The 24,005-nt window shown below is 36.2% G+C and overlaps 1 protein-coding gene across 1 annotated transcript; it reads right to left on the bottom strand.

Annotated features, from left to right (window-relative positions):
- Positions 1–71: 71 nt before the first annotated feature.
- Positions 72–22,909, bottom strand: LOC116405617 (nicotinate-nucleotide pyrophosphorylase [carboxylating], chloroplastic-like). Its single transcript, XM_031889551.1, is given in 12 exon segments — positions 72–457; positions 2,346–2,414; positions 2,997–3,172; positions 11,610–11,762; positions 11,840–11,923; positions 14,683–14,765; positions 20,478–20,531; positions 20,534–20,540; positions 20,651–20,784; positions 21,510–21,652; positions 22,606–22,792; positions 22,884–22,909. Coding segments are annotated over 11 exon segments (1,131 nt in total). The 5' UTR covers positions 22,737–22,792; positions 22,884–22,909; the 3' UTR covers positions 72–360.
- Positions 22,910–24,005: the final 1,096 nt, after the last annotated feature.

Here is a 24,005-nt window from a genome sequence, read left to right as displayed (position 1 = left end):
TATCGCCATTAAGAAGATTTAATATTTCATTTTCTATTAAAATAGTGAGTGGATTAACTAAACATGAATAGTTTGTAGAAGTTGCAACAATGAAGTTGCAAATTGGATTAACTAAACATTGAGACTAATTGATAAAACTTCATGAAAAATCAAAGGAACTTAGTACTCCTTAAAAGATAGATGGGTAACTTCACCCGTAGTATCAACCACCAGCGATAGATACTACCTAAGATAATTTATCAAACTATGAACCAAATTTGCAATTCCAATAAAAAAAAAGAAAAAGAAAAAAGGGTGACAGTTGTAAAGTTAGAGTGGATAAATATTTTACCAAATACAAATACAAGAATGAATCATCAATCAAGCTCGTTTTGTACGTCTTCCAACTTGAAGGGCCAATTCTGTGTCTATCTTCAAGGAGATATCAAGTGCTTTCACAGAATGTGTCAGCGCACCACTGCACAAGAAACAGTATACATAAATAATTAAATAAATAAAACTCATGAAAGTTTATTGGAAAATGACTCCTCCTAGTTTCTATAGCTTCATCCCCACTTTTAATAGCTTTGCTAAAAAAAAAGTTGTTCTTTCCTTGTAAGTTGTAGTAAAGAAAAGAGAAAATAGCACAAACATGCCATTCTGTGATTGACAATATGACATGAGATGGAATCATACACATAGGGCAATTAGTAAAGTCAAGAAGTTCTCTTCTTGTGTGGCAGCATTTTACCAAATTCCCACTGTTTTAGAAATCTTTTCTTCTTTTGCTTTCATTTTTTCCATTTCTAGATAAAAATCTGATACAGCCCGAATATATTAAAATATAATTGGTAACAAAACTACAAAATAAACAAAGTAATTCAAGGTAATTGGTAGTGGTGTAATTAAGTTAGATTGGATTGGGTTAGAAGGGATTTTAAGACCAACCTAAATCGCATTAACTACCCAAAAGACTCGAATTGGGCATCCAAAGAAACCCTTAAAATTCAGGTTGGTAATTATTATTTAATACATCTAAATATATCCAGGACACATATGGCTAATAACTAACTAAAATCATGTAAAATTCAAATGTTAAATACCAAATATTAATGATATCTATTACAAGCTTTAAACAAACATTTATCATAAGAATACTAAAAGAAAAATATTAGAAAAAAGACAATTACACTAGAAAAAAGACAATTACACGTATAAAAATATTTCGGAGTTAGGTCAACCCAAAAATTAATTTATTTATCCCAAGACCCCAACCAAATCCAAGAACAAAACTAACCCAGGTGGGTAGTCCAGATCGTTCGGCTTGTTGGTTCATTTGAACATCCCTAGTACTTGGATCCTTCCAATCTCCTGAGGTTACTCTCAAACCCTAATTCACTCACCAAAATATTGCTCCCTTTTATTCTTCCCCACCCATTATATTTTTGTAACCAAACTTCCCTAGCAGACCACTTAACTAATTACTAATACACCCTTATTAAATCCCTCTAGTATTATCCTTCCAAAATGAAGGTTAGTTAGCAGGTTTCATGTTTCCTTGACAGTGTATTTCAACTCGAGAGATTGTCTCTTTGTTTGAACGACAATCCAGCAAGTTATTTTTTCCCAGACTACTTTTGCTTTGTGGAGCATTATTAGTAAAACTGGCAGAGACCAACAATCTCATCATGACTCGAGTAAGAGCCACGACTAAACTGGTTAAATCAATAAATGTCTCCATGATTTTATCTCGAACTATTCTGGTAACAATAATTATCACATTAATGTCACCATCAAATCTAAGATGCACTGTTTTGTTTTAAGCTCGTTGGAACCGAAATTATCGAAAATAGCAGCATAAAGTCTTAGTGCTATAGACAAGGATTTGGAACTTCAATAATCTGTGGATATTATGTTACCTTCACCTTGAAGGGAGAAGGTTCAGTTCAAAAATTCTACAACTAAACCAACAATAAATGCTATGAATAAGAATGTAAGATACAAGCAACATTAAATGCTATGAGTAAACTAATGGGAGGTTATTGTGAAGGAAACACGACTTCAATTAATGTATGACAATCAAGAAATATTTTCCCACAAGGTCATTAATGCCTCAGAAAGTATAGCTGGGATAATATATCAACTCCTAGCAGGTGCTTTTCTAGGATTCTTTTAAGTCAGTATCCGGCTGTCAACAAATCGTTGATACCAGAGAAGTTTAAGAGAATTAATTGCATTGACATTATATATATATTAAAATTTAAGTTCAAGTTTAAATTAAAAATTAAAAGAAAAACAGTGTAATTTCTCTTTGACTATAGCTGCAAGCTTGCTGATAAAAAATATTTCAATCGGTGTCATTATACCTGGATATGTAAGTAACCCCAGTTTGTCCAATTTTATGTATAGTATGGAGAGTAACATTTCCTGACGCTGCCACCAGAAAGTAGGTGAATCAAAATTTGATATCATTTTTTCATCCTTGTTCTTGTCTATCATTTTCTAAATAATGTCATGCAATAAATTTAAACCAGACGCTCTAGCATAAGTGGGTTAAGTGTTGCTATATCACATTATCAAATATCTATCGAAGTTCATGGCTACTTGAACCAAAACCAAAACTCTTTACAAGGGCAAAACTTAATATACAACTATTATCACTTCTAAGTAATCAAAATCCATTAATAACTCGATGTATTAGTTAGCCTACGGTAAAATATGTCTTTACGTATAAGGCGTCCATGTGAGTTTTATATAGTATCTATATGCAAAACTAAAGCCCATCAATGAACTTCAAGTTTCCAAAACTTAACCAGTCGTGCACCATTTTTTTTCTGTGCACACAAAGCAATATTACTAGAGAACTTTTAAAGAGTTTTACTATTTACATCACAAAGAAATAATCTTAATTGAACATTAGATTAACCATTAACCAAGACTTATCTACTTTTTGATAAAGCAATCTGTTCAATCATCCAAATTTTGTACTGCAAACTATGCTGATAATAAACATTACCTCAGTCTCAAATCTCCCATTGATTATGCCTACAGCCTCCTTAAGCATGGAAACATCAACATCACCACTTGGCAGTGGAACTACCATATTATCCAACATCATCCTAGTTAAGGATGTCTTGTTTTGAGTTGCATAGCGTAGTACCTCATGAACTTCCTCGAGAGTCCTGGTCTCAACCTGAAAAATGATTAAAATATGTTGAATATTTCAAGAAGAGAATTTTAAAAATTTAAGAACTAAAAAAATTAGGGGTAAGCAAGTTGTAATATATGACAATATAACTTCACTTAACAAAATCAGAGTTATAGGAGCAGCATATACAGCACACGTTTTCTTTATATCCATAAGTATTAAGTTTATAAGCACCTGGACTAATCTCAAGAACAATTGCTTAACCTTATACATTTAATTACAAAGAAACTCAATGGATTTTAATATACTAGATGGTGAACAGGTGAAGCATAGGATTTGTGATGCGCACATAAAAAATTAGTTTTAAGATCAATCTTCAAGTCAGTACAGGTGCACCTACCAATGTGTTGATATCTGCAATAGCAGAAGTAAAGATCACAATATACAGAAAGAGCTTCCTTTTTTTAGGAAAGTAGAATTAATTCTTTATACATATTTTTAAATAGGAGCAAGACTGGTATTGGGAAAATAGAAGGTGCAGCATAATTGTGAAAGATGTTTGAAGTTCTACATTGTTTTTTTTTTTTCTTCTTCATCTTTACAATGTGATGCAACGGTTGAAGGTATTAAGACGACTCCCTCAATTAAGAGGAGAATGTGCTGCTTACTTCCAGTCTAAATTAGGTATTATGCACCAATAATGACATGAATGAGTTGATTCCATCATGAACAGTGACTGGCTGGTGTGTGTCCATGGATTACAGAAATCTCAATATTGCAACAAGAAAGATCATTTCCTGTTGCTCCTCATTGACAAGTGCCAAATAGATGGGCTTTGCTATGTACTTCAGTTACAACCAGATTTCTATTGCCCTGAAGATCAGGAGAAAACAATGTCCACCCGTCCATACAGAACATTTGTCTTTAGACAAATGCCTTTCTGCTTGTGTAACACACCAACTGCTTTTCAAAGATGCATGATGTCAATATTATCTGATGTGCTGAAAAAAACCTATCGAATGGATAACTTTCAATTTATGGTGATTTGTAAGTTAATTGTTTGCAGAATCTGGAATTTACGTTCAAAAGATGCAAGGAGACGAACTTGGTTCTCAATTGGGAGAAATGCGGCTTTATGGTAGAAGAAGGCATTGTTCTGAGGCACAAAATTTTGCAGACTGGAATTTAAGTAGATAAGGCCAAGATTGAAGTCATAGAGAAGCTACCACAACCTTCCAATGTGAAGGGTGTGCAAAGTTTTCTAGGACACGCCAGCTTTCAAGCTTCAACAGGTGATGAGTAGTACTTCGAGTAGAACCTAGCGGCTGCACACCATGGTTCCCGACATTGTAAACCGAATTGGTGTTCTCCTGTTAACTTAAACTATCACCAGCGTAAACATTTCTTCCATGATTTAAATTCCATTTTGAGGATGACCCCTGTTTGTACAGGTTAGGTTCAGATCATTTATAGAAGATTGGTTGCTGAAGAAGAGAGTGATAGAATCCTAACTTCCTATATAAAAGAAACCTTCCTGTTATGATATATATTTATAACATATGTCCTTTATTGTAACAGTGTACATAGTGTCTATGGTTTATTTTGTTCTCTATATAAATATGTAACTTTTCTTTGACTAAAGATGAATAAGAAATATACTTATCTGAATTCTAGATTACATGGTATCAGAGCCATTAGGGTTTCGAATAGCCGTTAGCTTCCTCCTCCATTAGGCTTAAGTTTAGGTTGCCTTCCGCTGACGGTTTGTCGACACCGCCCCATACCATAAGAAGCACCACCTCTGTCCACCCAAGTCCGTCTTCGCCGATCGTCAGGAAACACTGTGCGTGAGATTCACGCGCTGCCGGAATACCTCTACACATCACCCACGCGCCGCCGTGTGAGAAATCCGTTTTGACCTCCATCTTCTGGGCTTGTCTCGAACCTCTGCTTCTGGTCAGTCTGTATCGTTGGGTCTATCAAAGAGTATTCAGATTTGACAAAATCTGAAGGCTACGCCATTGTTTTAGGGTTTTCTTCCAATTTAACAGCGGTTTGAATTGATTTTTTCTTTGTTTGTGTGTACTACAATCAGTGTGTGACTTTAATATGGCCAACATAAAGAATTTGGTAGTCTCCAACGTTATTCCCTTAGCTCTAAGATCACAGAACATAAGTTAAATGGACCTAATCATATGACGAAGATCCCCAAAAAATACAAAGCAGAAGAAGGATTGGCATTGTGATGATGCCCGTTTATATCTTCAAATCAAAAACTCCATTGAGAGTGACATAATTGGATTGGTCGATCACTGTGAGTCTGTTAAAAATCTTCTGGAATTTCTAGATTTTCTATATTCAGATAAAGTGTATATAGAATGTTTGAGGTTTGTATGCAATTTTTTCGTGTTGAACAAAAAGTTGAGTCTGTCACCAGCTACTTTATGCAGCTTAAGAGACAACTGTTGAGCTTGGCTTGTTGTTACCTTTTAGTCCTGATGTTAAAGTTCAACAAGCTCAACGAGAGAAGATGGCTGTTATGATCTTTTTGAATGGACTCTTACCTGAATTTGGAATAACAAAGGCACAAATTCTCTCTGACTCTAAGATTCCATCATTAGATGATGCTTTCACTCGTGTCCTTCGCATTAAAAGCTCTCCGACTGGTGTATCTATTTCTCAACCTAGTAGTGCTCTCTTTACCAAGAAGAATAACCCTCAGGCACCTCGAGTAATAGATAGCAATGTTCAAAGGAATAGTTATGATCATCGAAAATCAGATTTTGCAAAGATTGTTTGTAACTACTATCGTAAGCCAGGCCGTATGAAACGTGATTGTCGAAAATTGTTATATAAGAATAGTCAACAATCTCAACATGCTCAAATAGCTTCCACATGTGATATACTAGAGGAATCAGTTACTATTTTTGCAGATGAGTTTGCCAAGTTTCAGAATTACTAAGATTCATTACAAGCGTCATCTTCCTCGACTCATGTTGCATCCACCGTTGTCCCAGGTAATACAAAGTGTCTTCTAACATCATCTACCAAATGGGTCATAGACTCTGGTGCCACAGCTCATATGACGGGTAATTCTCGCCTATTTTCTAAACCATTGTCCCCTGCCTCTTTTACATCTGTTACATTGGCGGATGGTTCCACTTCTTGGCTCTGGCACTATTCATCTTACCCCATCATTTTCTCTGTTTTTTGTGTTACATTTACCTAATTTATCCTTTAATTTAATTTACTAGCAACTTACTCATGACCTAAATTGTGTTGTTTTGTTCTTTCCTGGTTATTGCTTGTTTCAGGATCGTGTAACAAGAAGATTATTGGTAGAGGATATGAGTCAGGAGGCCTTTATCGCTTTGATCATCAAGTACCAAGCTGTGGCATGTCCTGTCTTCCTCTCCCTTTGAAGTCCATTGTCGTTTAGGTCATCCATCTTTGTTCGTGTCGAAGAAACTTTATCCAGAATTTAGGTCTTTGTCCTCTTTAAATTGTGATTCGTGTCAATTTGCAAATTTCATCGTCTTAGTTCGAGTCCTTGAGTCGATAAACGAGCAATGCTCCATTTGAGTTAGTTCATTATGATATTTGGGGTCCATGTCTAGTTGTATCTCAAACAGCTTTCGTTATTTTGTTACTTTTGTTGACGATCATTTCGTCTAACTTGGTTATATTTAATGAAAAATCGTTCTGAGTTATTATCTCATTTTGTGCCTTTCATACTAAATATAAAAAACAGTTTAATGTCTCAAAACTTTGCGCACTGATAATGCGGTGAATATTTTTCTCTCTTGGCTCTTGTGTGAAATGACATTATTCATCAGTCTTCGTGTCTGACACTCCATCTCAAAATGGTGTTGCAAGCGGAAAAATTGGCATTTACTTGAAATTGCCCGTGCTTTTTTTCAAATGCATGTTCTGAAAACCTTTTGGGCAGATGCTGTTTCCACAGCTTGTTTTTTTATTAATAGAATTCCTTCCTCTGTTCTTAATGTGAGATTCCCTACGTGTTCTTTTTCCTACCAAAATTTGTTTTCTATTGCTCCTAAGATATGGTTGTGTTTGTTTTGTTCGCGACGTTCATCCTCATCATACTAAGTTAAATCCCAAATCCTTGAAGTGTATCTTCTTGGGTTATTCGCGAGTTCAAAAGGGATAGCGTTGTTATTGTCCTACCCTTAATAGGTATCTTGTTTCACCTGATGTTACATTTTTTTAGGATACTGTTAGATACTTAGATTAATATAGGGTAGGGGTATAAAGGTAATTAGATTTGTTGGTAGTTAGTTGGTTATAAATAGGAAGTTGGGGAGGGAAGAAGGGCATGAAGAATTTGGTGAAGAATTAACGCTGCAACATTCCTTGAAAGAGAGGAAGAGTATAGGGTTAGGGTTCTTTTACTGCTTTTATATTGTAATTTTTGTGAAGATATCAATAAAATAGAAACACTGTATCAGTGTTCTATCAAATTGGTATCAGAGCTAGTTGATCTTGGAGGAAGAATTATCAAGTTGTCAGCCATGGAAGAGAAACTGCCGTCGATATGGGAAACAATGGAAAGCATTATTGCAATAAACGAGAGGACTCAACAAATGATGTTGCTGTTTATGGAAACAATGGAGAAGGAAGAAACAAAAAGATCAGAAATCGAAGAAACCTTGACAGAGGCGATTGATCGAAGGGGGATTCAAATCGAGGAAAACGATCAGCGCTTGTCAGAGTGGCTTGAAACGTTGGAGAAGGAAGAGATGAAAAGGAGAGAAATTGAAGCAAAAAAGAGAGAAATCGAAGAAACAAAAAAAAGAGAAATAGAACTGATGAAATATTTTTTAGAACATGATTCGTGAGAAATCTAGGACAACGAACGACATAGAAGATACAACGAGCGAAATAGAAGATTCAATCAGCCGGTCGAGCAAGAAGATTACAGAGAAGTTAGAGGATGAAGCCGAAAAGAAACCACAAATACCAATGATAAAGACAGTCGACGGTGGAATGACACCGGTAGGAAGAGCCGAGAACGAAGTACAAACAGAGAAGGTGAGTGATCGAAACCAATTCAAAATAGAAATTGAAGGAAAAGAAATCGATCAAAACAAGCTAAGTAGTTCTGTTGGAAGCACATTATATTGTTATCGATCACCGGAGGAACGCGAAGCATTCAAGGGTTGGTTTGAACTGGACTAAAGGCTGTTATTACGTTTCTGATCAGTGTGAGAAGAAGGTGTTGGCGGACAATCCTTAGCAATCAAAGAGAAAATGATCGCGGAGGATTGGCGAGAAGTACCAAAGAGATCTGAATCAAAGACTCAAGCGAAAAAAAAATTATTGCTTGAGGAAAGAGAAAATGGCTGGTTACGATGGAGGATGAAGCCGCTGGAAGTTGTTGGGTTGCGAGGGGAAAAGAAGATGATGACAGTTATCTGGATGTGGAGGAGAGAGAAAACGCCGGCAAGTGGTCGGTTACGGTGGTCCGGGGAGATGATGTCAAATATGGATGAATCACGTAAAGAAGTAGTACGCGTGAAGATTCCAATGACGTGGAAGAAGATGATAGGAGAAAGAAAGAGGCAAGAAAAACAAACCCTAAAATTTTGGGCTTTACTACTTAAAGTGGGCTTCTAAGTTTTTTATAAATCAAAGAGTGAAGGCCCATTATTATGTAAATGAAGTGGATGATTTAAAGGAAGATCATTCTGGGCTATGGGCGAAGTCAATGGATCTTATTGAAGCAAAGAAATGTTTTTTTCCTGAAGCTGAGAGATTTTTTTTTTGGTCAGCATATCACTGGAAATAGTTTGTAACCAAAAGAAAAAAAGAAAAAGAAAAGAAAAAGGGAGATCATATTTGTAAGAACACCTTGAGGACAGGGTGTTTTTGAAGCTCGGGTAATGTTAGATACCTAGATTAATATCGGGTAGGGGTATAAAGGTAATTAGATTTGTTGGTAGTTAGTTGGTTATAAATAGGAAGTTGGGGAGGGAAGAAGGGCATGAATAATTTGGTGAAGAATTAGGGCTGCAACATTCCTTGAAAGAGAGGAAGGGCAAGGGTTAGTGTTCTTTTACTTTTCTTTTACTGCTTTTATATTGTAATTTATGTGAAGCTATCAATAAAATAGAAACACTGTATCAGTGTTCTATCATATACACCCTTTACTTCATCACCATCGAGTTCGTGTCGGGGGAGGATAACAATCTTTTTATATATGAGGTTACCTCTCCCACACCATACTCTTCCACTGATGCACCTCCTTCCCGCCCACTGATTTCTCGAGTCTACTCCCGACGATCTCCACCACAAGCTTTAGACTCATGTCCTCCATCAATGCCCATTCATCATGTGATCCGGGGCCAAGTGATGATCTTCGCATTGCTCTTCGGAAAGGTCAACGCAAGTGTACTTACCCTGTTTCTTCCTTTGTTTCCTATCACCAATTGTCTCCTCCCACATATGCTTTTATTACGTCCCTTGACTCCACATCTATTCCTAACTCTGTTCATGAAGCTTTGTCTCATCCTGGCTGGCGAAATGCAATGATTGAGGAGATGACTGCTTTAGATGATAATATGGTACTTGGGATTTGGTATCTCGTCCTGCAGGAAAGAAGGCCATTGGTTGTAAATGGGTGTTTGTTGTCAAGATGAATCTTGCTAGAACAATGGCTCAATTGAAAGCTCGCCTTGTTGCCAAAGGTTATGCTCAAATCTATGAAACTGATTATTCAGATACATTTTCTCCAGTTGCCAAATTAACTTCCATACGTCATTTCTTTCCATGACTGCTACCATAAATGACCTTTGCATCAACTTGACATTAAGAATGCTTTTCTGCATCGTGATCTTCCAGAAGAAGTTTATATGGAGCAACCACCTGGGTTTGTTGCTCAGGGGGAGAGATAAAGTACGTCACCTTCGAAAATCATTGTATGGTTTGAAACATTGTCTTCGTATGCTTTGGTATGCAAAAGAGTGCATCTGATCATTCGGATTTCTATCGTTGATATGATAATGGTATAGTTCTACTAGTTGTATATGTTGATGATATTGTTATTACTGGAAATGATGCATCGGGTATTTCGTCTTTCAAAACTTTCCTTCATGGTCAGCTTTATACGAAAAGATTTGGGCCAATTGAAATATTTTTTGAACATTGAAGTGATGAGAAGCAAGAAAGGTATTTATTTGTCTCAACGAAAATATGTACTTGATTTGTTGTCTGAGACAGGAAAATTAGGAGCCAAACCAAGTGACATTCCTAATGATGCCAAATCAGCAACTTGTTAAAGAAGGAGAATTATGAAAGATCCTGAGAGATATAGGAGATTAGTTGGGAAGTGAACTACTTAACAGTGACTCGACTAGACATTGCTTATTTTGTAAGTATTGTAAGTCAGTTCATGTCTTCCCCTACAGTGGATCATTGGGCTGCAGTAGAGCAGATTTTGTGTTATCTGAAAGTGCTCCTGGACGTGGGATCTTATACAAAGATCATGGACATACAAGAGTTGAATGTTTTACTGATGCTGATTGGGCAGAATCTCGTGAGATGAGATCAACTTCTGATATTGTGTCTTTGTAGGTGGAAACTTAGTATCATGGAAGAGTAAGAAACAAAATGTTGTTTCTCGTTCAAGTGCTGAGTCTGAATATAGAGCTATGACACAATTTGTGTGCAAATAGTATGGATTCACCAACTATTATCTGAGATAGGCTTCAGTATTACAGTGCCAGCTAAATTATGGTGTGATAATCAAGCTGCACTTCACATTGCATCTAATCCAGTATTTTATGAATGAACTAAACATATTGAGGTGGATTGTCACTTCATTCATGAGAAAATCCAAGATGGGTTGGTGTCCACAGGATATGTAAAGATTGGAGAACAATTGAGAGATATTCTGACTAAAGCTTTAAATGGAGCAAGGATAAGCTAGCTGTCAACAAGCTGGGCATGATTGACATATTTGCTCCAGCTTGAGGGGGAGTGTTATGATATATATTTATAAGATATGTCCTTTATTGTAATTGTACATAGTGTTTAGGGTTTATTTTGTTCTCTATATAATATGTAACTTTTATTTAACTAAAAATGAATAAGAATTATACTTATCTGAATTCTAGATTACACTTCCAATTTAACTAATAACAAAGGGAGTGTAATTAACAAGAATTAGAAAAAGGATGGGGTAACTTTCATCTTATAATGAAACCTCGTGAAACTGCAAAAGACAGGAATAGGATAGGATGTAGTCCGATTAATTTATATAAATTATGGTATTATAATTCTTCTCAAGTGGGTTCTTTTCTTTCTTTGTTAATCTATTTATAACAAGAAAAGAGCAGTACTCGGGACATCAACTAGTCAGAAGAAACTCCAAACAATCTGGAGAAAGTTTTGCAATTAAGATGTCATGTACAAAATATACCACTATATAAACGAACAAAAAGGTTAAGATTTGGGAAAGTACCTCTACATTCATTTTAAGTTCCCTTTGTTGCAGATACAAGTCCACAGATTTAATGGCATTTGAGATGCCTCCAGCTGCTGATATATGATTATCTTTTATCAACACCATGTCAAATAAACCCATCCTGTGATTTTGACCTCCACCAATTAATACCTGTAAAAGAATAAGGAATAAGTGTAGAAGGCTAAAAAGGTTTCTCTAAAAAAGTGAACTAAGGAAGTGATTTGCACCGCCCACTTATCCACCAAACGTAAACCTGGAGCAGTTTTTCTCGTTTCCAGAATGCACGCAGGGCTTGCAGCATCTGCCATTGCCTGCAAAGTACTTGATGAGTTGATGTCATGTACTTAATAACTCAAAATCTAAGTGTACTTAACATCTAAGGGCTGATTACAATGCTTTCATGATCTATAGTTTTCAGTTAGAGTGTAGCAAAGTACAATTATATTTTAAAGCAGGCAATTTTTCTAAAAAAAAAATAATAATTTTCACTGTTTTCTTTGCTAATTGATAAAACTAAAACCGACAAATACCGATGGGTTAGAACATGGCGACTATGTTGATAATCATACGATGGTAAAATAAGAACAAAATGATGCTTCAAAATTGTAAATATTACATTATTAATACATAAACCTGTACTTCCTAGTCAAACCGTTTTCATTAAAATATTACTGTGGAGATGTGTTGATGTTACAGTAATCAGAGTACTGACACCAAAAATAACTACGACCTGCCATTGGTCATGGATACCATCCAGAACCAAAGGCCATATACTTTGCTGTTTGAAAGCCACATCACAGGAAAGACTGCCATTTACTTTTGTTGCAAATATTGCACGGAATAGGGTGCAACACACCCAACACAACAATCACCTACAAGGTTTAAACAGCCTTCGTTGTACAAGTAAGGCAACCATTAATGCACGAGTAAAGCTAATCTACGAGATACCATCTCAGCTATTACATACAATTCTCACATACTGGAGTAATGTTACAAAGCCTGTAACTCTCTCATGAACATGCTCTAAGGAACCCACTTAAGATAACAAGACCTCTTACGATTCCTTTTGATGCTTGGCTAAGCATATCCCCAGCTTTACTCCAATATCCACTGTTTTATTCTACCTTATGGATTAGATTATTTCTTTTCATGATAACAGTGTCTTTCTTCGTAAGTTTTTTTGTTTTGTAGAAATGGACAGTAACCTTGGAAGCAAAAATTGCCAGATTTGGAAAGGAAATGGGGATGCCAGACGGCCATGTGGTCAGCATGCTACAGAAGTATGTTTATGCATTCCTGAACGTTCACAACCATCCTCCAACCTTCTGGAAGCTGGTAGAACAGCAACAAGAGAAGAATCCAATCCTTGCAGAGTTCCTTGGATAAGTCCATAGAGTCAAGTTTCAAATGCAAGATCAACCAGTGCGACACATGGAAGACATGAGGAATGAGGTTGTCATGCTTTGACAGAAGAATGATACAATTTGTGGGACCCCATTTAAGCAACAAAAAAGCAAAACCCTCCACATTAGGATTTGTGAAACCTTGTAGTATTTTCATTCAAGGTAGCTCCTCAACAAAAATTAGAATGAAGGAATTCATTATGAAATGATTCTATGGAAGAGTTAGAGCTATGCCAGAGTATCAGGTCATATTTAGTATACAACGAAGGATGTGTCTGTGTGATGTCTTCCATTCGTTAGAGAATTGCCCAAGTTAACGTTTTCGTTTACAAGGAAATGTTTTAATTTTATTTGTAAAGGGTAACAAAGGTTTTGTGAAATTCTTACATGAGCATAAGGTTATGAGGGCCACACCTAACAAGTGTTACAGACTTTTATGTTTTTTTAACACTTGGACTAGAGGTTGGCAGTTAATGTAACCTAGATAGCCCTAAACCCTAAACCCTAAACACTTGGACTAGAGGTTGGCAGTTAATGTAACCTAGATAGTGATGTATTTGTAAAGAATAATGCAGTCAGCATCCATGAGACTGATGACAGGCGTTAGTGTCACCAAGTAGAGGAGGGAGTCACAAAACAAGATGGGATCGAGCATATGTTGCATAGGCTTATTTGAGTCTCAGACTGTAGCAACCACACAGGCAAGATGGCTGCGGCAGGAGCATTGTGTGGGAGGGCGCAGAATCATGCAAGGGAACAAAAAAGTGTGCATGTGCCAAAGGCATGCGCATCAGGATCTATGGCAAATCTAGAATTTTTATTCTGGAGAGCTTAGTGAAAAATGATCTAAAACAAACAATCAAAATTTCATTTATAAAAATTGAACTAATTTAAATATATCACATATGCCTCAACTAATTTTCATTGCAAAAAAATCGTTGCATACAAACTTTATTGCCTATCTTATCAAACAATTTTTTTTTCAATATATGCTGTAAGACTAAATTATGTATCTTATTAAATACATCGATCTCAACATAAATATTGATAAAAATGATTTTATAAACTTGGAGATTGAATGATTCAACGTCCAATATATATAGATACATTTATGATGTACGTATGCATGCAACTTTTTTTCTTTTTAAAATTAGATATAATTTTTTTCCTCCTATAATTGAGTGGAGTATTTTGGAGAGGTTAAGGGGGTTGGGACCAATGATTATATAACTACCATTTGAAAGGAAAAAGTTAGCGAAGATATATTTTAAATGCGTAAACTTTAAAACTATAATAGGTCTAACATTCTTTTTTTCTTGTTGAATATTATTTAAGTATTCATTCAAGTGGCATTTTAGAGGCTCAAATTCATGCCGCTTTCAGGGGCTAAGGTGCATGTGAGTGCCACTAAGCCAAAATGAAATTTTGGATAAATTCACCACTATTAGGGCCGTTGGTGGGGTGAGGCCTGAACAATGTCAATCGCACATAGGCACTCAGCCCATGCAAGCACAACGCATCGCCGGACCACACATTGGGTACTAGCAAAGTCATGTGTCTGATTCCATTGGCTGCCTCACCCAATTGCCTGCCTATATTTATATAAGACATGGAAGAAATTGATGTTATCAAGCTACATTGTGGCCTAATAAGGGAAACAAAAGTACCTTGGTTAAAGTTGCAATTCCACTCATTCTCTGCATAAAGTTTAGTGCCACCCTTTCAGCTACAAGAATGCTTTGTGCTTGCCCTGAAGAATAATCAAGCTTCATTTAAGGAACAACGGGGCTTCATGACTAACGAACGGTTACAAATTCTTAGACAGGTGATTAAAAGCAAAGAATTTCATATTTATGGTGTTTCTTATTTGAATTTTCTGTTTTAAGTCATTTTATTTCCTTTTACGTTACACACCTGATTATGGCCATAAATTTAGAAAGTTCAACCTTGGAAATGCCTCATAGAATATATAAATTGTATTTTGAGGCTACAAGAAACTACGTAATTTGTAGGTGATATGGATGGTTTTAACCTTGAAAGCTTTCAAGGTTTGTGTTTTGTGTTTCTTGTGATAGAATGCATGAATATTTGGAGCTTTCATGAACTGAATTGATTTATCTTGTGGAGTGTTTGAGACCAAAGATTGATGGGAGCACAAACATTGTCCTATCCTTAGTTCATTTGATCATCTACATAATCTGTAATCAAACTATCTCAGGATTGAGATCGAATTGGTTTTCGGGCAGTTGGGTTTGACTTCTTTGAGCTTTTCTTTGCGACTTATTTGACTGCTTCGCCATGGGACCCCAAACAATGTGTAAGTAAGCTATAACACCGCTTATCACACCACCATTCGTATGACTCCTTTTGAGGTGCTCTATGACTGCCCACCTCCCTCCATTCCATATGACAAGGGATCCAGCCGATGAATGAAATTGATCATCTTCTAAAGGACACTAAGGAGAGGGATGTTATGCTCACTGTTTTGAAGAAGAATTTGATGAAGGCCCAGCAAAGAATGCTAAAGTACGCCAGTTCTAAATGACGGAACATGCAGTTTGAGTCAATGATTGGATATATGTCAAATTCGTCCTTATCTCCAATCGCTATTGGCCACTACACCATCCTAAACTTGCTCCACAATTCATTGGTCCATTTCTGGTGGCTGCTCGCATTGGTCCTGTGGCGAGCATTGGTCATGTGGCATATGGGTTGGCCTTACCACAACCATTCATCCAATATTTCGCGTTTCTGGACTCTAATAGGACCAATTTTTCCTATTCCAAAATTGTGGCTGATGATAGACATATTCCAAGTTCCTCTTTGGCTGTCCTGGGTTTGCACACATCTTCTACAAATGAACCAGCTTGGAAGTGTTGAGTTAGTGGGACAATAGGCTTCTAGAGGATCGACATCGGAGTAAGCGGATGTAATCAAGGCTAATTTCCTGACCTCCATCTTTTTCCTGATATTATGTGCCCTAAGTATTCTACTGTCGATCGTGCAAAACTACATTTCTTCTTTTTTGCATTATAGTTCATATTCTCTCAATATCTCCAACACCAACTCCGAATGCTACAAATGCTCTTCCAAGCTTTATTGTATATCAATATGTCATCGAAAAACACCAATACAAACCTCCTCAAATAGGATCTGAAGATAGTATTCATTAATGATTGAATGTGGAAGGGGCATTAGTCAACCAAAGAGTTATGACTAAAAGTTCGTAATGTGGTTTTCTCTATATCATCTGTGAACATCCTAATTTAATGATATCAGGCTTTCAAATCAATTTTCGAAAACAAAAGTTCACCATTTAGTTTATCAATCAACTTTTCAATTACCAGAATAGGAAACTAATCCGAAATTGTAACATTGTTCAAAGCCCTGTAATCGACACAGAACCTCTAGTTTCCATCTTTCTCTTTTACTAACAACACTAGACTTGAATAGGGACTGGTACTTGGGCAAATTCCCCAGAAGTCAACATTTTGTCCACTTACTTCTCCATTTTAGCCTTCTATTGATACACGTATTTGTAGGGTCTTACACTCCCTAGGTCTGTACCATTCTTCAAGTGGATGCAATGTTCAATTTCCCTCCTCGAAGGTAATTCTTCTGGTCATTCAAACACGTCTTCAAATTTTGCTAATATTGCTGGAATGGACTCTTGTATGGTTGGCACGCATCTACCCCATATAGTTTTGCCAAGGTCATTCCTCCCTCTAGAGCTCTACATTCCATCAGAAATCCTTGATCAAAATCCGACCAAGTTTTCATCATGCCTTTCAAAACTTACTCTGGCCTTAGGCTTGGATCCTCTCTTATGACTACTTTGTTATTCACTCATGATAGAACATCGTAGTAAGATTCTTCCAATCCATTTTTGTAACACCCAATGAATATAACCATTGCATCCCTAAAATGACATCTACTTCCCCAAGCTCCAAAGGCAAAAAGCTCTCCACTACTTTCCATTCATAAGTACTGCTTCAAATACTCCTTTTCCTTTTATAGGAGTCTCTGACCCCAATATAACCCTATTAGTTAGAGTTTCCTTCGTTGGCAACTACAAGGTCAAACATCTTCTTGGATATGAAATTGTGAGTAGCTCCACAGTCAATTAACACGATCACTTCTTTGCCCTTAATCTCCTTTCACTTTCATGGTTTCCCAGATTGGATAAACCAACTACAAAGTTTATAGACAACTCTACAATTGATCTAACTTCTTCCTCTATCCCCAACGAATTCATCTCTCTTCCTCTCAAAATCATCCTCTATAACTTCCACTTCTTTATTATTCTCTCGCACTACAAACATTCGTAATTCTCTCTGTTCTTTGGCTTTACATTTGTGCCCAAAGTTATATTTTTATCACAACGAAAGCATAATTCATTTTCTTTTCGAGCTTGAAATTCAGCATCAAAAAGCTGTTCACTAGACCTTCCTGTCGATTTTCTCCAACCGCCACCCCTCTTAGGGTAATTTTTCTCATTAGAAATATATTTCCAGTCTTATCAAATTAACAGATTTACTATTATTCAAATAGTTGGATTGATACTTACCTTCAGGATTCTCCTTTAAATTTGCCTCTCTCTCATGTGATTTCCCGATTTTCTACTCTTTGGGCTAATTTCATCATTTGTGCTAGCCCAACCATTCCTAGCATTCAACGTTGGCCTTAATCCATGGAGTGCCACTAATTTATCAAAAGATTTCGATATTCTTCCACAATTGACTCCTGTTGGATTGCTTAGAATCTTCCGCAAATTGAACCTTACCTGACTGATTAATTTCACCAACAACCTCTGCTTTAAGTCCGCCCAGTCTTTAAACTCATCGTGTTCTTCTTGCAACCTGTACCAATCTAACGCTGCTCAATCAAAGCTAATGACTGCCACATCATCTTCTCTGAATCAGGTTTGTGTATTTCAAAATACCAATCTGCTCTAAATAGCCATGAATCGGATCAACTGGCATTTCTACCTTCTTGAACTTGCTTCCATCACTCGATTATCTTTGATTTCGATTTTCTTCGATCGTCTTTCGCTTCCAATTTCTTTTATTGGAGTACTACCTTCTTCCATCATTTTCGTCATCGTTGACCCTTGGCCTCTAAATCCTATTATTCCTTCGCTCATCGCTGACTTTTCCTTTGATGTGTTTTCAACGTACTTCAACAACAGTTGTTGTTCTCGGCTTGCATTTCCAGTATCTCAATACTTTTTGCTAAGGACGTGAAGTTTTCTTCAATGGTTGGTAATTTGTGCAATTCATTCGAATTCCTAATATTTCTTGGTCGAACATCTATAATTTTTCTTCAATTCGCTTCTGCGCCATCCTCTTTCGATTTCCTAGAGAAAAAAGCTTTGATGCCAATATGATGGAGTCCGAAAAATGTAAACGATCACGTAATAAAATGTTCTTATTCAATATAAACGATGAATGAATTACACTATCGAATTGATGAAGAGATCAATTTGAGAAACTAGGAATTGAAAATTCAAAGAAACTTTCTCTCACCCCTGTTATCCTTTCTCTTAAGGATGAAACAGAATTCTCACCAAAATGCACATATGCCCTTCCCTCCTACTGAAATTCTATTTATAATAGACACAATGACTCTAACTGCCTTGGGTCCCACTGTGGTCCCTCTTCTCATTGTCTAAGTTCCTCTTTACACGTGTTATTCCTGTCTTTCCCTTTCTACTATATTGCAGAATAATAGGTGGTCTAACACTTTCCCACGAGCCACTGATATTTTTCTTTATTAATTGGAACTCTATCATCTGAATTTCCCAATTTACAATTGAACTCAATAGGAGTATCAGCAGGATGACATCCCAGCATACTTGTTTCAGTTAGCAAATAAAGGTATACTTCCTTTGAGATACGGAGATACCTTCTTTTGATCTAGCTACCTCCATCTCAAGGAAATACTTCAGATTTTCCAAGTCTTTAATTTCAAAGTCATCACCCATCTTCTTTTTCAATTGGATGAACTCGACGATGTCATCTTTAGAGAATACAATGTCATCAGCATAGACAATCAACACAGTGATTTTCCCAACCTTGGAGATTATTGTAAACAAAGTGTGACCAAAGTGCCTCTGACTATATCCTTGGACTTGACAAAGATAGTAAACTTAACCATGCTCTTGGTGACAGCTTCAGCCCATACAAGGATTTCTAAAGTTCGCAAACCCGATAATCAAACTGTGCTTCAAACCTTGGAGGTTTGGCAACTTCAAACCCTGATTTAGTATGGAGCTGATCAATTCAGAGACCACGTATGTATGACTGCTATAACAAGTCAAAAGGTAGCGGTGTGTGAAAAGAGGGCAGTGGCGGCATGTAGATGTATGACCTTGGCAGCAGTGGCGCGTGATTTAGGGTTGGTGGCGCATGAATCGACAGCTAACCAAAAGGGTTATGCGACTAGACAGAGGAGACCGATTGGGAGTAGGCCCACTGAGCATTAGAGAAGATAGACAGTAGAACATGGACAGATGCGCTTGGTAGCAACGGTGCATGGGCAAACTTGCTTGGCACTTGCGGTTGGAATCATTCACTAGGGTCAAGACTACTCACCAGCAACGTCTGAAGCTAGTGGAATAGTTTTTCCATGGTGATGGTGGCAGCGACGGTGGCATTGATCTCGACGACAGCAACGGCTGTCATGTGTTTAGTCTCTATTTGGGTTCCATCTATATTGGTGTCTAGGGTTTCGTCTTTACCCCGCTCTAATACCATATTGAAAGCAGTAAATGAAAATATGACACTGAGTTAGGTGGAAACCATAGGACCGGGAGAAAAATCACGATCTGACTTTCTTAATATTTTCTCATATATAAAAGGTACAATAGGGGAAAATAAATAGACAACACGCTTAATGTAAAGAAGGAATATTAGAGTTAATCTGTTAGGATACACTGATTTAGACCGAAAATACTGTAAAAATGGCTTAAACAGAGGCGGTACCCTGGTTTACTTTATTTATATATAGCCAAATGCTTACAACGTCACAAGATGAAAAGAAACAACAAAGAACACAAGGAAAATCAAGAAAAGAACATACCGGCCTCCTTGATTTAAGAGACCCTTGCGGCTGCTGCAGCCCTACCTTTTAAAAGATAAAATATACCTAGCTACTCCATACCTAATAATCCTATTTATAGGCTCACCTATTTCTCAGCCCAATGGGCCCTACCCAGCACGATCTTCCTTCCAATCATTCCTCCATAATATTGTCCTGTGCAGTTACCTTTCTACCCTTCCTCCTATAGGTATGGATAATTGGGGTTCTTACATAATCCTTCCTTGGGCTTAAGCACACTAACTCTAACAATAATGAAATAAATTTTAAAATCAAGCTCAAATCAAGTGTTTGGAGTATCCCATACCAAAACAATGCTCAACATGGAGTTTTGTTAGGATTCCTACAGATTTTCTATTCTTACCAGAAACTTTTCCAAATTGCAATCCTTTATGAATATAATCTCCATTTTTTTTGACCATTCCACCTGAAGACAAAACGTGAATTAGGATGAATGGGAACACCCAGCTCATAAATAACTCAATAAGTACCAAAAACAAGAGGGGAGGGAGTGATGAGAGAGAGCATTAACATTACCCTAATTGAAGGATCAACCTCCTGGAAAACCATGTCTGCAAGAGCAATACCAGCAACAATGCCATCCTCTTTGGCCAAAAAGAAAGCATCCACTAGCATGTCAGAAGGGATAGTTGCCAAAGATGTTACATCACCTACAATTGTGTTAAGAATACTATTAGGAATTGAGAATAAATGTTAAAAGATTAAAAGGATTCTATGGATTGATATGTTAGTCACTGGTCAAAGCATCTTTTAGTAGAAAATGATTACAAAAAGTCTGTGCGCATGGGCTGAAAGTAAGCGATTAATTAGATGTTTGAAATTGAGTTTGCTCAAGGAGGCATCAAAGTTCCTCAAACTTGGGGAGTTGTATTTTCTGTATTTCCATATCCTGCAAATTATCAATATAATTTATGTTTCAACTTTTTGTTCTCTATTTCAATTATATGGTTCCTGTAACACTCATACACACATCTTCATCTAAAAAAAGTAAAACTGGTACATTATGCATCAGGAATTCAATCTTGAAAAAGCATCCCAGGCACGACATGACATGCAGATATAATCAATCTGATGCAGGCTGCTAGGTCTTTCGTTGGAAGTTGACCCATGAGAACAGTTGTTGGGAATTAGAAATTGACCATTGATGATGTGAATGCTTCTGTAAACTTCTTATCCAACAAAAATAAGACTCAAGATCAAACCCATACCAGAAGCAAAAACTATGCTAAGGATTACTGGGCAAATGAAAATTTCAGCAACTAGTTCTTTTCTTTTTCTTTTTTTTTTCATTTTTCTTTTTTCTTGAATGGGAGATAATCCCAAACATCACCATAAAATCTTCAAAAAATTAAATAATAAAATAATAATTTCATACCAAAGTCAGCAGAATCTTCTGCAAGGGCTAATTTGATGATGCCACGCAGATCATAGGTAGGGTGAGATGGAGGCTGGATTGCTGCTGATGCAACTGATATCCCAGAATCTTTTGACACAGATGCAGACATGGCAATAATTTTCCTGAAGTTGAGTCATCAACAAAGAGAAAAACTAACAAGTCACTACAAAGCTTTAGAGCACAAACCGATGAGCTCTACACTAAAAAAAAGAAACTTTTACATGAAAATTTTACAGGATGTCTAATTTTCTTGACATCAAATGTTTTACTATATCATTACGAACAAGATAGTACTAAAAGTGGATCAAAAGTTTGGCAAACTCTGTTAATGCCTGTGACATGGAAGTTGGCCTAAAGATATAAAAGCAATTAGAAGTTGGACCAAATTAAAAGATCTTACTATTTTAACATGCTATTATATCAATATGAACAAGAAAATATTAAGAAGTGGATCATAAGTTTGGCAAACGTCTAACATCTGATACACCATCAACTATAATTGAAATCTAGGTCTAACACATGTCAACGATTTCACATCCTAAGATACATGATTTAGTGTACTTATTAACTAGTAATCATCCAAAAACCGCAATAATGCACATGTTAATATAATCCAAACTAAATAACAATCAACTCAAAAAGTGGCAAACTTTTCCTTCACTTTGCAACACTTACTTTGTTCCCAAAGTTGTCCTCCCTTCTTACCATCTTGTCTCTAGTTTACAACCATACTCGTCACATAAACGCAGTCAGTATCTATTGAATTTCCTTTCATTTTTATTTTTATTCTTATTCAAAAGTGTCCAAGTCAGCTTAGGTCACATACAAAAATCTCGCGACACTACCTACCTCACCTTACATCGTTTTGGTGCCAAAGAAACTCTAGGATATTAAATCCTAGATGAGTGGTCACGATGGATTGAACTCATTGCCTCCAAGTTCTTTTATTAAGCACGTGACCCTCTTTTGCCACTAGGGCGCATGATCTCAAATTCTCTATTTTCTTATTCCATATTGCATAAACCAAGAACTTCTTTTAAACATACACGATGATTCTAGGAAACCATGCAAATACCTGGAACCTAAGCAGCGAGCAGTAGAGATTGGAATGCGTGTTAACCCTCTAGAATAGCCGCACAAATCCTTATGTTCACAGCATTTCCAGAGATGCCCGAAAGAGGGTCTATACAAATTCAGCATATACATCTACCCAAATGACTTAATTGAGTGTGCAGATAAAGCAGAATTGCGATTGTATGAGTCTGCAAATAAGAAAAATAGGCGTCCGTCATGGCGTGTATGAATAAAAATGAAAACAAGACCTTGTGAAGCATCATAAATCCAAAATTAGACCTATTTGAACATCTAGAAGCTAGAAAGTGAAGAGAAAACATTGCCGGCAGTGAATGTGTGGTTCACAGTGGAAATTTAAAAAAAAAATGACGATTATATTGGAAGATAAAGAGAAATTGAGGACGAAGGGGAACTGAAAAAAGAGAAGAGAGGAAGAACTTGCGAGAGGTTCGACTGTTAGAAAAAAGAATGAAAAAGAAGTGTTAAACAAAAAGTTTGGTTTGAAGAACTCTTTTTCTACTTTGTATTTAGTGGCTGTTTGTTATTTAGTCCCCCAAACTTCTTTCCTTATCTCCCAAACTCTTCACTCTTTTTCCTTTCTCTTTTTTTCTTTCTCAATTAAATTAATCTATGATAAGAGAGTTCTTTTACATACTGTTTTCTAACTCATTATAGAAAATTGTCCTGAATTTTATTGTTTTTTTTTTTTTACAAAAATTAGTACTTACTCTATTTTGTTTTTAAAAATATTTAAGTTATATTAATATCCATGAAACTTTTTTAAATGTTAAAAATATTTATCATTAGTACGTGGTTGAAAGGAAAAAATGTTTAGATGTAATGTAGATTTTTATACTCATTTTTTGTGCTAACATTTTGACAAAAGTAAAAACAATGATGCTTTAGAACAAAAGCAATTAGACCTAGACACTTTTTAGTTATTATTGTATTAATGAAGTTATGTTTCAGGAAATTTGTATTTAGAATGTTATTTGCATTGTCTTACTACCAAAGTTACGAATACTATCGATATATGCTTCAATTAAGATGTCGCAAAATAACCTAAGTTGTTGTTGTATGCAATGTGTCGAGTTAGGTCAAAATTTAATCGAGTAAGATGTAAAACCCGTTTTTAATTTGAGTATAGGAAGTAAAATTCGATTAAATATTAAAGAAGTTGGCGTTTGAATAAATCCACAAAAAAGATTAAGCGATAAAATCTTTTATGGTTAAGTATAAGTTTTGTGATTAAGAAGTTAATTCGTGAGGAAGTTTTGAGAAAAGAAGGGTTTGTATAGAATGTATAAGTCTAAACACTCTCAAAAGAAAATGTTCACATGAGATTTCGAAGAAATGTATTTCGTGGAATTAAACTTTAATATATTGATGAATATTGTGAAT

Source organism: Cucumis sativus, unplaced genomic scaffold (genome assembly GCF_000004075.3).
Source record: "Cucumis sativus cultivar 9930 unplaced genomic scaffold, Cucumber_9930_V3 scaffold126, whole genome shotgun sequence".
Taxonomy (NCBI): Eukaryota; Viridiplantae; Streptophyta; class Magnoliopsida; order Cucurbitales; family Cucurbitaceae; genus Cucumis; species Cucumis sativus.
The sequence above is the reverse complement of the archived record's forward strand: the minus strand, read 5'-3'. Positions and strand labels throughout refer to the sequence as shown.